Below are 13341 nucleotides of genomic sequence, written 5' to 3'. Positions count from 1 at the left end.
ATCCGTCCCCCTCTACAGCAGAAGGAAATGACACATGCTGTCAAATCCTCTGCTGTCAGTTTGAGGTTCAGTGCATCAGCACATCAGATTATCTGGGTTAGTTTAAGCTTGTACAGGTTTTTTTTACTGTTGAAATGTAATTTAGAGATGTGTCGCCACGGTTACACCATAGAGAGGGAGCCAGGGAGTTATCACTTGTGTGCCTCGGCAGAAGATATCAAACAGCATTTCCACAGAAGTGTGTTGGCGCTATCGCAATAAGCAAAAGGGAGATCTCTCTCTTGTCTTCTTTCTCTCTCACTCACTCACTCATTCACTCCCTCTCACTTACTCCTATCACTCAAAATGGACCTCATTCAGTGGGTGACTTCAGTTCACGGTTTTTATGCCAATTCAATAGCAAAGTGACTTTTTCGTAACAGGTTAGGATAATTAATGTAGCAGGTTAGGAGATCAGGTTAAGGTTAGGAAAAGAGTTAGCGAAAATGCCCACCTAACCTGCTATGAAAATCACTTTGTATCAAAGTGGAGTGAAAAGTTCCTTCATTTCACAGGCCACATAGAGGAGGGGACCCCTGCAGCAAGACCTACTCTTGTGATGCCACTGACATATTGTACTGTATGCCACATGACATCCAGAGCAAACCAAAGCTCAGGGAATCTCACAATTTCCATTGTCTTTTATAGTAATAAACAAAGTATATTTTGGACAACTTCACCCATTATTAAGTGTTTTGAATATAAAAATAATCACATTATTTTAAATAAAAAGGAATAATGGTGGAAGACAATACTGATGAAATTCTGTTCCCAAACCATCCATTTGGTCCTTCATTCAGTAATTTATTGGATAATCTCATAGGAATTGAACATCAAAACATCATTGCACAGACAGAGCACCATTCGTCTTCATTTACACATGAAATAATCCTCTCTTTTAAAATGTATTGCTCTGTGTTGAGGACAAGATTATATATATATATATATATTTATTTATTTATTTTTCAAATGGAAGAACTCTTTCCCCCAAGACAATTCTTGTAGCAGAGGTATTTTCATTGTTTAGTTGGTGCCGATATTCAATTCAAACTCTACATGACCATGAACTGTGTTTGCATAGCACATACAATTTGAATAAATGTCCATTCAAAAGGGTGGTCTGTATAAAATCATTTTTCCAATCATATTCATAAATATTGCATTTTCTCTGAACAATTGTACAAACTCTGAAACTATTCTGATGAGGAATCATACAAATATACAAAGGCTGGAAAGTATATAACCAACTACAAATAGTGTCTTTCATATTGCAATTACCCTAAAAACTGGTACAAAGTGAAATCTGAAGCTATTTTGTGGAGGAGTCATACAAATATATAAAAGCGAAAGGAAATTAAACATTATTAAACTGCATTTAAACAGTGTAAACAATCTGTAGAAATATACATTTTTTACCATCCCATATTAATGAGGTCTGGTCTTTCATTTGATAATTTGGTCATGTGTGTAAATTGTTCATGTGTGTGATATAATATGTGTGACATAATATGTGTGATATAATGGAATGACAGTGTCCATACACCTATTATGTGTATACTCTACCTACACAGTTTATACACTTAAACAGGTTCAGAACACACAAATGCATGTACACGCACACACACACACACGCACGCACATACACACGCACACACACGCAACCCATGTGGAATCTCACTTTGGCTCACCCAGGGGTCTGACTACAGGCCATGGCATGTCAGGTAGGGGCCCCTGAGGCTCCCCAGCTCCCCCAGCCTGACTGGGCCAGTTAAAGTCCACTTCGTTCCTCTTCAGGGCAGCCAGGTGCTTAATGTCCAGCGTGGTGAAGGTGGTGAACTGGACCTGGTTCCTCTTGCTGGTGGGGGAGTGGAGTGGATCGCTGCAGGTGGGCTTGGGTAGGAGGGTGGCTGAACGCTGGGCAGTGGTGTCCAGGGCGGAAACCTGCTGGGAGCTGGTCCTCCTGCCCAGGGTGGCTGTCCTCTCTGGGATAGCACTCATACTCAGACTGCTCTCCAGGGCCCGGTGGGTATCTATGGAGCTGTGACTTTGCAGGCTGCAGTTGGACTCCATTGAGCGGTGGTTCTCCCGCTTGAGGGTGGAGACTTGGGGACCTGTGGTGGTCCCCAGCGACACCCAGTCATTCCTGTGCTCCTTAGGGCTGTTGGGATCTGGGTTGCCCTGGATGGGGGTCTTGTGGACCCGGAAGCAGAGGTTATAGGAGGTGCAGTTTAGCAGGAAGGCCAGGATGGCCACCACGGAGACCCCCACCAGGGCGAAGATACCGATCTCTAGGTCTGACATGGCTCTAAATGTCCTCACCAGGTCACTCTCCACCACCAGCGGTGGCTTGGACTGCTTGGGCTGCTCTTTCTGGGGTGGTGCCTCTGCTTTGGGCATCTCTTTCTTCTGGTTTGGGTTTTCCACCAGGTTTCCCCAGTCTCTCCTCAGCCCCTGTCCTCTTCCCAGGGTTCTATCCCTGCCAGGTCTGCCAGTCATCAGAGGTTTGTCAGTGCCAGGTTTGCCCATGGTGGTGGTACTACTGTCAGTGTTGGTGGTAGTGGTGCTGATGGTAGAGATGCCACCTCCAGCCACTTCCTGAGCCCTGCTAGATGATGTGGTGGCGTCAGTCATGATGGTCTCCTGGAGGTCTGGCACAGTACTCCTGAACGAGCGTCTGTCTCCACCCCCCTCAGTTAGAATCTGTGGTGAGGTCACAACGTGCTCAGGCTCTCGTTGTGATGCCACGACTGCTGTGGGCTCCCATGGTAATGTCACAACAGGCTTAGGCTCTCCCTCTGACTCTGAACCATCATTGCCATACTGAGCAACACCCCCACCAGTGTCCCCTCCGTCGGGCCTGCTGCCCATCTGGAAAGTGACCCTGAGAAGCCCGTTGCCCACCACCAGCTTGCTCTTTCTCTTGGACTTCTGGCACTCCTCACAAATCCTCAGCTCTGCCTTCACCAGCGCCCCCTGACCCTCGCCCTCCGCCACCATAAAAGCTGACTGGGGGGTCCGGCGCACAGTCGCCACTCTCTCGTCCCATGAAGTCACAGTCAGGGAGTAGACGCTGCGGTCGAAGAGGTCCAGAGGGGTCACTGAGCCATCACTGAACTGGACCCAGCAGCTGACCAGTGCCTCCTAAGGAGAGACAACACAGAGACTGGATCAGGAGAGGACAACGGAAATCCAAAATAGGACAAAATGCAACAATGGAATCAATATTCTCCCCAAGTTTTGTTCATCAATTTATTTCCAAATATTCCCTCCCATAAATAGATCTTGTGATAATGCATAATAGTAGGTGGTAAATCAGGAGCAGAACTGATTCTGTATCTTTCCAAAGGATCCTCAAGCAACCCAATGGTTCACAATTCTACAGTTATTTAATTTCCTGCCTCAGTGTTTCGTCGGTTGGGTTGCCATTTTAGATAATCCATCTTTTTGTTGGTATCTAAGAACTGCCTCTGTTAATCTCTTTATAATTAGCTCGGCTATTGTACCACACACACCACAGTCCTATCAAATCATGCTTTGAAACTCAATTTAACCACAGGGGATCAATATCAATATACAGTAGATGCATAATAAACACTGTTTACAATAGCCACCAGAGGGCGCAATGTGGGTAATTACCCCCACCACAAGTCAGTCCAGTGACCATAGAACCAGAGAGCTGTAAACTGATATGAACGACTAGAGCAAGAGGCCTGGCCTATATTCTGAGGGGAAATACATTATGCATAGCCCAGAATTTTACATTAACACAGCCCATCACAGAAACAAATGGGCATGTGCGCGAGCTCCATTCTAATAGCTTGAGTATTGACTGGGTCAAGCTAGCGGTTCACCAGGCCCCAAGGCAGCACAGGGCTGTCATAATGCTGGCTATGAAGTATGGACAACTGCCTAATGGTTTCCCCGCTCACAGTTTGGGAAGTGTTTTTGAATGGGCATACTGCCCGGCTAATGTGTGAGCTGTTAAACTGTGTGCGTGCTCCCTGCCTGACTCACAGCGTGGCCACTGTACTACAGGCCTGAGCTGTGGACACCATTAAATCACACACACAGAAATCACAGGGACAAAACATATGCTACTAGACCACCAGGTTACACTGTGAAATTGATAATTTTCCTGCCCGATATCTATGAAGGGCTTTGAGGGTACAGTTTTCTAGCAGTGCCCCAGCTTCTGAATGGCACAATGTGTTGGGGCTTGTTCTTTGGAAAAAGTATTATATTGGAAGTTCTATATTTTGCATAATAGGTTTAATACAGGTTTTATTTTACAGCTAGTTACCTGCTTGGGTTTCTGCATGACTTCCTGTGTGGTAGCCATGGCGATGATGGCCCTGTTACTCCCTGGGCTGAGCTGGAGGGACAGAGAGAGGCCAGACACCAGCTGCACTCCCAGCTCTGTCACGCTCACTTTGTCATCCAGAACCCTGACCATCCGCTCAGCCAGGATCGAGTCAGACAGAGGAGACATCACCTGCAACATCATACACACACATTAGTATACAAACAGACACATACAGTGCCTTCAGAAAGTATTCAAAACCTTGACTTTTTCCACATTTTGTTGAATTGCAAATTGGGATTCAATTAGACCACTGAGAAACATTCAATGTTGTCTTGGTAAGCAACGGCAGTTTATATTTGGCCTCAGGTTTTAGGTTATTGTCCTGCTGAAAGGTGAATTTGTCTCCCAGTGTCTGTTAGAAAGCAGACTGTACCAGGTTTCCTCTAGGATTTGGCTTGTGCTTATCCCTCTAGTGGTGTGGGGGCTGTGCTTTGGCAAAGTGGGTGGGGTTATATCTTTCCTGTTTGGCCCTGTCCGGGGGTGTCTTCAGATGGGGCCATAGTGTCTCCTGACCCCTCCTGTCTCAGCCTCCAGTGTGTGCTCTCTCTAATTCTCTCTCTCTTTCTCTCTTTCTTTCTCTCTCTCGGAGGACCTGAGCCCTAGGACCATGCCTCAGGACTACCTGACATGATGACTCCTTGCTGTCCCCAGTCCACCTGGCCGTGCTGCTGCTCCAGTTTCAACTGTTCTGCCTTATTATTATTGGACCATGCTGGTCATTTATGAACATTTGAACATCTTGGCCATGTTCTGTTATAATCTCCACCCGGCACAGCCAGAAGAGGACTGGCCACCCCACATAGCCTGGTTCCTCTCTAGGTTTCTTCCTAGGTTTTGGCCTTTCTAGGGAGTTTTTCCTAGCCACCGTGCTTCTACACCTGCATTGCTTGCTGTTTAGGGTTTTAGGCTGGGTTTTTGTACAGCACTTTGAGATATCAGCTGATGTACGAAGGGCTATATAAATACATTTGATTTGATTTAGCTCTATTACGTTTCTTTTTATGATAAAAAAAATCCCTAGTTCTTGTCGATGACAAGCATTCCCATAACATGATGCAGCCACCACCCTGAAGAGTGGTACTCAGTGATGTGTTGTGTTTACCCCAAAAATAACAGGTTGTATTCAGGACATAAAGTTGCCACATATGTTGAAGTTTTACTTTGGTGCCTTATTGCAAACAGTATGCATGTTTTGGAATATGTTTTTGATATACAGGCTTCCTTGGTTTCACTCTGTCATTTAGGATAGTATTGTGGAGTAACTACAATGTTGTTGATCCATCCATCACCGTTGGCTTCTCTGGCAACGGAGTTAGGAAGGACGTCTCTATTTTTGTAGTGACTGGGTGTACTTATAGACCATCCAAATTGTAATGAATAACTTCACCATTGAGGGACCTTATAGATAATTGTATGTGTTGGGCACAGAGATGAGGTAGTCATTCAAAAATCAAGTTAATAGGATCGGTCCCTTTTTTAAATTTTCGCCTAAAATGACATACCCAAATCTAATTGCCTGTAGCTCAGGACCTGAAGCAAGGATATGCATATTATTGACACCATTTTAAAGGAAATACTTTGAAGTTTGTGGAAATGTGAAATGAATGTAGGAGAATATAATACATTAGATCTAGTAAAAGATAATACAAAGAATTAAAAAAATATATTTTTGTATCATCTTTGAAATGCAAGAGAAAGGCCTCAATGTATTATTCCAGCTTTGGCACAATTTAGATTTTGGACACTAGATGGCAGCAGTGTATGTGCAACGTGTTAGACTGATCCAATGCACCATTGTATTTCTGTTCAAAATGTTGTATCATGTCTGCCCAAATGTGCCTAATTGGTTTATTAATACATTTTCAAGTTCATAACTGTGCACTCTCATCAAACAATAGCAAGCTATTATTTCGCTGTAATAGCTACTGTAAACTAGACAGTGCAATAAGATTAACAATAATTTAAGCTTTCTGCCCATATCAGATGTGTCTATGTCCTGGGAAATGTTCTTGTTACTTACAAATCAAATCAAATTGTATAAGCCACATGCGCCAAATACAACAGGTGTAGACCTTACAGTGAAATGTTCACTTACGAGCCCCTAACCAACAATGCAGTTTTAAAAAATGCGTAAAGGAATAAGAAATAAAAGTAACATGTAATTAATGAGCAGCAGTAAAATAACAATAGTGAGACTATATACAGGGGGGTATTGGTACAGAGTCAATGAGAGGGGGCACCGGTTAGTTGAGGTAATATGTACATGTAGGTAGAGTTATTAAAGTGACTATGCATAGATGATAACAGAGAGTAGCAGTGGTATAAAAGAGAGGGGGTGAGGGGGGCAATGCAAATAGTCTGGGTAGCCTTTTGATTAGATGTTCAGGAGTCTTATGGCTTGGGGGTAGAAGCTGTTTAGAAGCCTCTTGGACCAAGACATGGCGCTCTGGTACCACTTGCCGTGTGGGAGAACAGTCTAGGACTTGGGTTGCTGGAGTCTTTGACAATTTTTTCGGCATTCCTCTGACTCAAAGGTCCTGGATTGCAGGAAGCTTGGCACCAGTGATGGACTGGGCCATTCGCACAACCCTCTGTAGTGCCTTGCGGCCAGGGGCCGAGCAGTTGCTATACCAGGCAGTGATGCAACCAGTCAGAATGCTGTCGACGGTGCAGCTGTAGAACCTTTTGAGGCTCTGAGGACCCATACCAAATCTTTTCAGTCTCACCTCATGCTAATGACATTAGCGCACGTTGGTTCAACCGTCCCGCGCGGGGACATTTCAGCTTTTCATTTTAATAAAATGTGTAATAATTTAAAAAACAAACATAATTCCACTCCGACATTATGCGGTATTATGTGTAGGCCAGTGACACAAAATCTCAATAGTATCCATTTTAAAGGCAGGCTGTAACACACCAAAATGTGGACAAAATCAAGGGTTTGAATACCTTCTGAAGGCATTGTATGTACACACGCATACAAACACATTACCTGTAGTGTCGTGGTCCCTGCAGCGCGTCCCTGCAGTACAGTCCCAGCCTGTAGTCTGGCTATAGCTGGGTCTCTCACCCTGAAAGAGTAACGCACCAGCCTGGTGACATCCACCTGCCAGTCTGTCCCCAGGAAACTCTCCAAAGCCCCCCCCACTTTCCCTGCCATGGGGTCTGGAGCTGGGTCCGACGGCTCAGCTACAAAGGGTGTGAGCACCCTAACCACAGTGTGTTGGTACTGTAGCATGCAGCCTCTGCCCTTCCTCATCTCCTCCTCTTCCTCACTGTCCCAGCTGGTCCTGAGACACACACACACAGACACAGGGGATTTATGGCTATGACCAGAGTAATGCAAGACAAAACATAATTTTATAAATTTTGTAAACCGGGTAGTTTTGATACTGGGTGCTAATTAGCTCAACCCAACCACCCACCCGTGTGTATATGAGACGATATTAGCCATATATCACACCCCTTAGGGCCTTATTGCTTAAGTATACTTAAACCAAGAACTGACAGACGTCTTCAAAAAATAACTGAGGGTTAAATGTACTTGGGTAGCTGGCTCTGAAACCACCCAAAACCATGTTAAGATATCTCCAGAGAAAAACAACAACACCCTACACAATCCATCCATCCACGTCAGTGTATTGAGTGAGAACCAGGCAGCGATACGACACTCAGTATTGAGAGAGACCCTACTGACCTGTTTCCTGAGAGCAAGTCTATACAGTCCCATCTACAGGGCATAACACACTTATGTAACTAACAGTGATGTGATTATAGTTGATTATTATAGAGTCTCTCTGTAATATGCATTAGGCAAGGCTGGTAAGCTGGGGGATTTCCATTCCGTACCCTCTCTGTCATAGTACTTACTGCACTGCTTGCATTTATGAATTCATCTATCTGTCTGAACAGCACAGCTCTAGTTTATGAGGCTGGTAAACACACACTATTTTGTGGTTTAGGGGTTTAGGATTCTGGGTATAGCTCTGTGAAATCCTACTTACATTTAATGTTCTTTGATTTCATCCTTTGTCACTATGCAGTGGGTCACTACCAGTAGCTCTTGTGATGATTTTTTATGACGTTTGTACAACTCACAATTTATTAAATCCTTCTTTAAAATGTAATGAAAGCCAAACTCAGGCAGGTCATGGCATCAGCTCTCCCATTCTGTACTATGGCTTTAAAATAGCATTGGCCGAGATGAAAGCTCTACTAACATCGATATGTGGAGAGTTGTAAACAAACAAAACCATACCTCTTGTTGCCAGCGGCCACCGGGACCCTCCAGCCCTTGATCTGGCTGAGCTCGGGGTCAGCCACGTCGATGACCAGAGGGAGGCGGGGCATCCACACACTCATCTCCAGCTGGGCGCTCAGGTAGCTGTAGGTGAAGTTGAGTACCATCCTCATCCTCCCCCTCGTTTCCTTCCCGTTCACAAACACATAGTCACAACGATCCGACACCTGGGGGGGGTTTGAGTTAAAGAACACAACCTCTCCATGTGGAGTTATTTAAGTGGTTAGCAAGCGTTCTATCAAACGTGAGGTCCCTGTGCCCATAGTCACATACTGTAGGCTTATCCATCTAAGTGCCGAGAGAGAGAAGAGAGAAAGAGCATGCTGTGGAACCATCTTACTGTATCTGTGTTTATGTGTATAGAAATGTATCCATGCTCGGGGATCATCCTTTACCCTGACCCAGTGAGGTGCTTTACTCTAACAGGGGTCACTGATCGGGAAGAGAGAGTGATATGAAAGAAACTGGATAAAGTTCCAGGGCTTACTTTGAAAAGACTCTCTCTCTCTTGTGTTTGGTGCATGCTGGGAATTGTGTGAGTGAGTGCGAGTGTTGTGTAGAGTTAGATATCTTGGTTTTTCTTTTACGTTTCTTTTCTTCCTATTCATTATTAAGGTTATCATTATTTTTATTTAGTTGTTGTGGTAGAATTAAGTATATTGTTTTTCGTGTCGAAATTACCCTGGTTTTGGCGGGGATGGTGACCTCACAGCTTTAGGCTTTTTTGGCGGGGATGACTTCGACACAGCTTTAGGTGTATTACTGAAGCTACTGTGGAGGAGTTTCTGGTCGCCGTAGGAGAGAAGGTAGGATATGAGAATGTTGCTTATGTGTCATGGATGAATAAAGCCGTGGTGGTCAAGTATGACAACAGATTGTATATGGCTCATGCTAGTACAGGTAGTCTGAGTGTGATGATGTTGGCCATAAGCGACATGCTTGCCCGAAAAGGGAGAAGGCAGAGGGAGGTGCGCAGGTGGTCCTCTGGGCCCACTGATGTAGGGAGAGATGGGCCGACAGCGGTAGAGCAGCCACAATTTTTATTTTACCTTTATTTAACTACCATCCTAGGCAAGTCAGTTAAGAACAAATTCTTATTTTCAATGACGGCCTGGGAACAGTTAACTGCCTGTTCAGGGGCAGAACGACAGATTTGTACCTAGTCAGCTCGGGGGTTTGAACTTGCAACCTTCCAGTTACTAGTCCAACGCTCTAACCACTAGGCTACCGAGTTGCAACTTGTACCAGAGGGAAATGTTATGCAGCAGAAAAATAGGCTGCAGAAGGTAAGGATGGATCTGAAGAACCATTTCCTCAGACTGGTGAGGAGGTGCCCAGTATGAGTGCTGGGGTACAGGAGGGGGTGCAGGTGGGGCTAGTCTCCCAGGTAGTGGAGGAGATGCCTGGTACGAGTGATTGGGTGCAAGTGGGGAGTATTGAGAGGGATGTGGTAGAAGGGAGTCAGTGGTCTGTGGCCTCAGTTGAGGAGGATCAGGAGAAGGATATGGATATCTCTCTTGATATGATAGCAGCTGGTCCACGACTCGAATTTACAATCTAGTGGAGGTAAATGGGTTCCTGGATCAGACTGGATCAGACTTTTAGGAAATCTGTCAAATTGGCAGATTTGTTTTGACATTGATACGTTTGTGAGGTCAGCTGTGATGTTACAGAAGACGGTGGGATTAGACCAGTTGGACGTGAAGAAGCGTTTTCACTTGAGGAAATGTGTTACTGCTGTCACAGCAGCAAAAGGTAGTGGGAAACGTGGTCAGGTTAAACAATGATGATGATCATGCCTCATAGGGTGTCTATTTTCTCTTTGGTTTCTTCTGCTTTTCCTTTCTCTTTTCTATATGGAGGTACTAAGGAAAGGTTCTCTCAATATTAATGGGGGAAGGGACAGGAATAAGAGGGCTTGGGTATTAGAAGTAATGAAACAGAAAAGGCTTAATGTAGTTTTTCTACAGGAGACACATAGTGATGAGGCTAATGAGGTTGACTGGGGTATGTGGTTGGAGGGGCGGCATGTACTCAGTCATGGTACTAATTTCAGTGCTGGGGTGGCAATTTTGTTTTCCTCAGGCTAAGGGGTGAATGTGGTATCTACAACAGAGATTGTCAAGGGATGGGTTTTATTGGTCAAGGTGGATGTTATGGGTTTTTTATTAGTTTTTTAATGTTTATGCTCCTAATGAGGGTACAGAGCGTATTGCTGTATTTGATCAAATAAAATAAAGGAAACCTTAAGACAGTGTGACCAAGAGGGGCGGTCAGCAACTTGCCTGTCTGGTCTATTAACTGAGTTTGAGCTTTCTGATGTGTAGAGAGTAAGGAATGCAAAAGTTAGGCAGTACACATGGCTAAAAGTTAATGAAGGTCGTGTCATTGCAGCAAGGTTAGACAGGTTGTATGTATCTGATCACTACTGTAGTAGGGTTGGAAGGTTAGACAGGTTGTATGTATCTGATCACTACTCTTGTAGGGTTGGAAGGTGTGACATTACTCCTGTGGGTTTCTCTGATCACCATATTGTTACTGTTGATATTCACTTGTCCTGTCCACTTTGGTCATCATCTTACTGGTATTTTAATGTTAAGTTGTTAGATGTCATGTTTTGGGAGGGTGTATTGGTGAAAGTGTGTGCCAGACTGTCAAGGTGGGAATGGTTGCTACCCCAGCTGTCTTATAGGGGAAGGGTACTGGTAGCTAATAATCTTGCTGCCTCTACCCTGTGGCACAGACTAATGATTTTACAGCCACCGGGGGGGGTCTGATACAAGAGCTTCAGAGGACCCTTGTCAATTTCTTCTGGTCTGGACAACATTGGATTAAAGCTTTAGCCCTGTACTTGCCACTGCACGAGGGTGGGCAAGGTTTGGTGGACATTTCTTCCAGGATCATGGCTTTCCGTCTTCAAGCAGCCCAGAGACTGTTGTACTGTGACGGTTCTAGCTGGGTCGACACAGCCTACACATTGATGAGGAGAGCGGGCTGTTTGGGCTAAGACAAGCACCTTTTCCTCTTAAAGCTGGAGGGGGGTGATTTGCCTGGCCTGACTCCATTTTATGAGTATGTTATGCAGGCTTGGAGAGTTCTTGTCAAGTCCCGTAAGGCCTGCACGCCACCAGGGATGTGGCATTTTGAAGAGCCTCTTTCACAAACTGCCTAATGAAAAGAGGACAGCTGACCTCCAATGGAGGATAATACATGGAGCCATAGCCACCAATATGCATCTGGTACACCTGGATCCTACTGTTGGGGAAGGGTGTCCTTTATGCATCTGGTACACCTGCATCCTACTGTTGGGGAAGGGTGTCTTTTATGCATCTGGTACACCTGCATCCTACTGTTGGGGAAGGGTGTCCTTTATGCATCTGGTACACCTGCATCCTACTGTTGGGGAAGGGTGTCCTTTATGCATCTGGTACACCTGCATCCTACTGTTGGGGAAGGGTGTCCTTTATGCATCTGGTACACCTGGATCCTACTGTTGGGGAAGGGTGTCCTTTATGCATCTGGTACACCTGGATCCTACTGTTGGGGAAGGGTGTCCTTTATGCATCTGGTACACCTGCATCCTACTGTTGGGGAAGGGTGTCCTTTATGCATCTGGTACACCTGCATCCTACTGTTGGGGAAGGGTGTCCTTTATGCATCTGGTACACCTGCATCCTACTGTTGGGGAAGGGTGTCCTTTATGCATCTGGTACACCTGGATCCTACTGTTGGGGAAGGGTGTCCTTTATGCATCTGGTACACCTGGATCCTACTGTTGGGGAAGGGTGTCCTTTATGCATCTGGTACACCTGGATCCTACTGTTGGGGAAGGGTGTCCTTTATGCATCTGGTACACCTGCATCCTACTGTTGGGGAAGGGTGTCCTTTATGCATCTGGTACACCTGCATCCTACTGTTGGGGAAGGGTGTCCTTTATGCATCTGGTACACCTGCATCCTACTGTTGGGGAAGGGTGTCCTTTATGCATCTGGTACACCTGCATCCTACTGTTGGGGAAGGGTGTCCTTTATGCATCTGGTACACCTGCATCCTACTGTTGGGGAAGGGTGTCCTTTATGCATCTGGTACACCTGCATCCTACTGTTGGGGAAGGGTGTCCTTTATGCATCTGGTACACCTGCATCCTACTGTTGGGGAAGGGTGTCCTTTATGCATCTGGTACACCTGCATCCTACTGTTGGGGAAGGGTGTCCTTTATGCATCTGGTACACCTGCATCCTACTGTTGGGGAAGGGTGTCCTTTATGCATCTGGTACACCTGCATCCTACTGTTGGGGAAGGGTGTCCTTTATGCATCTGGTACACCTGCATCCTACTGTTGGGGAAGGGTGTCCTTTATGCATCTGGTACACCTGCATCCTACTGTTGGGGAAGGGTGTCCTTTATGCATCTGGTACACCTGGATCCTACTGTTGGGGAAGGGTTTCCTTTATGCATCTGGTATACCTGGATCCGACAGTTGGGGAAGGGTGTCCTTTCTGTGCTGGGTCTGAAACTCTGGCACATCTGTTTTTACAGTGTTCCAGATTGGTCGGGATGATTGACCTGATCACTTCTTGGTTCTCAGCTTTGGGAGAGGTTTTCTTTTCCCAACTGTTTATATTTGGTCTAAAGTACA

General features: G+C 45.4%; 1 protein-coding gene across 1 annotated transcript in view; it reads right to left on the bottom strand.

The window, feature by feature from the left end:
- Positions 1 to 820: 820 nt before the first annotated feature.
- The window catches only part of si:dkey-1d7.3 (transmembrane protein 132D), a 44812-nt gene continuing 32291 nt past the window's right edge, over positions 821 to 13341 (bottom strand). Inside the window, exons 6-9 of the mRNA XM_029620340.2 lie at positions 8661 to 8869; positions 7395 to 7692; positions 4340 to 4531; positions 821 to 3180 (exon numbers count right to left, since the gene is read on the bottom strand). Of these exons, the coding sequence (XP_029476200.1) occupies positions 1714 to 3180; positions 4340 to 4531; positions 7395 to 7692; positions 8661 to 8869 (2166 nt within the window). The 3' untranslated portion in view covers positions 821 to 1713. The remainder of the gene's footprint in view (positions 3181 to 4339; positions 4532 to 7394; positions 7693 to 8660; positions 8870 to 13341) is intronic.

The sequence above is a fragment of the Oncorhynchus nerka genome, linkage group LG19 (assembly GCF_034236695.1).
Source record: "Oncorhynchus nerka isolate Pitt River linkage group LG19, Oner_Uvic_2.0, whole genome shotgun sequence".
Taxonomy (NCBI): Eukaryota; Metazoa; Chordata; class Actinopteri; order Salmoniformes; family Salmonidae; genus Oncorhynchus; species Oncorhynchus nerka.
Note: the sequence above shows the minus strand (reverse complement) of the source record. Positions and strands in the feature narration are given on the sequence as shown.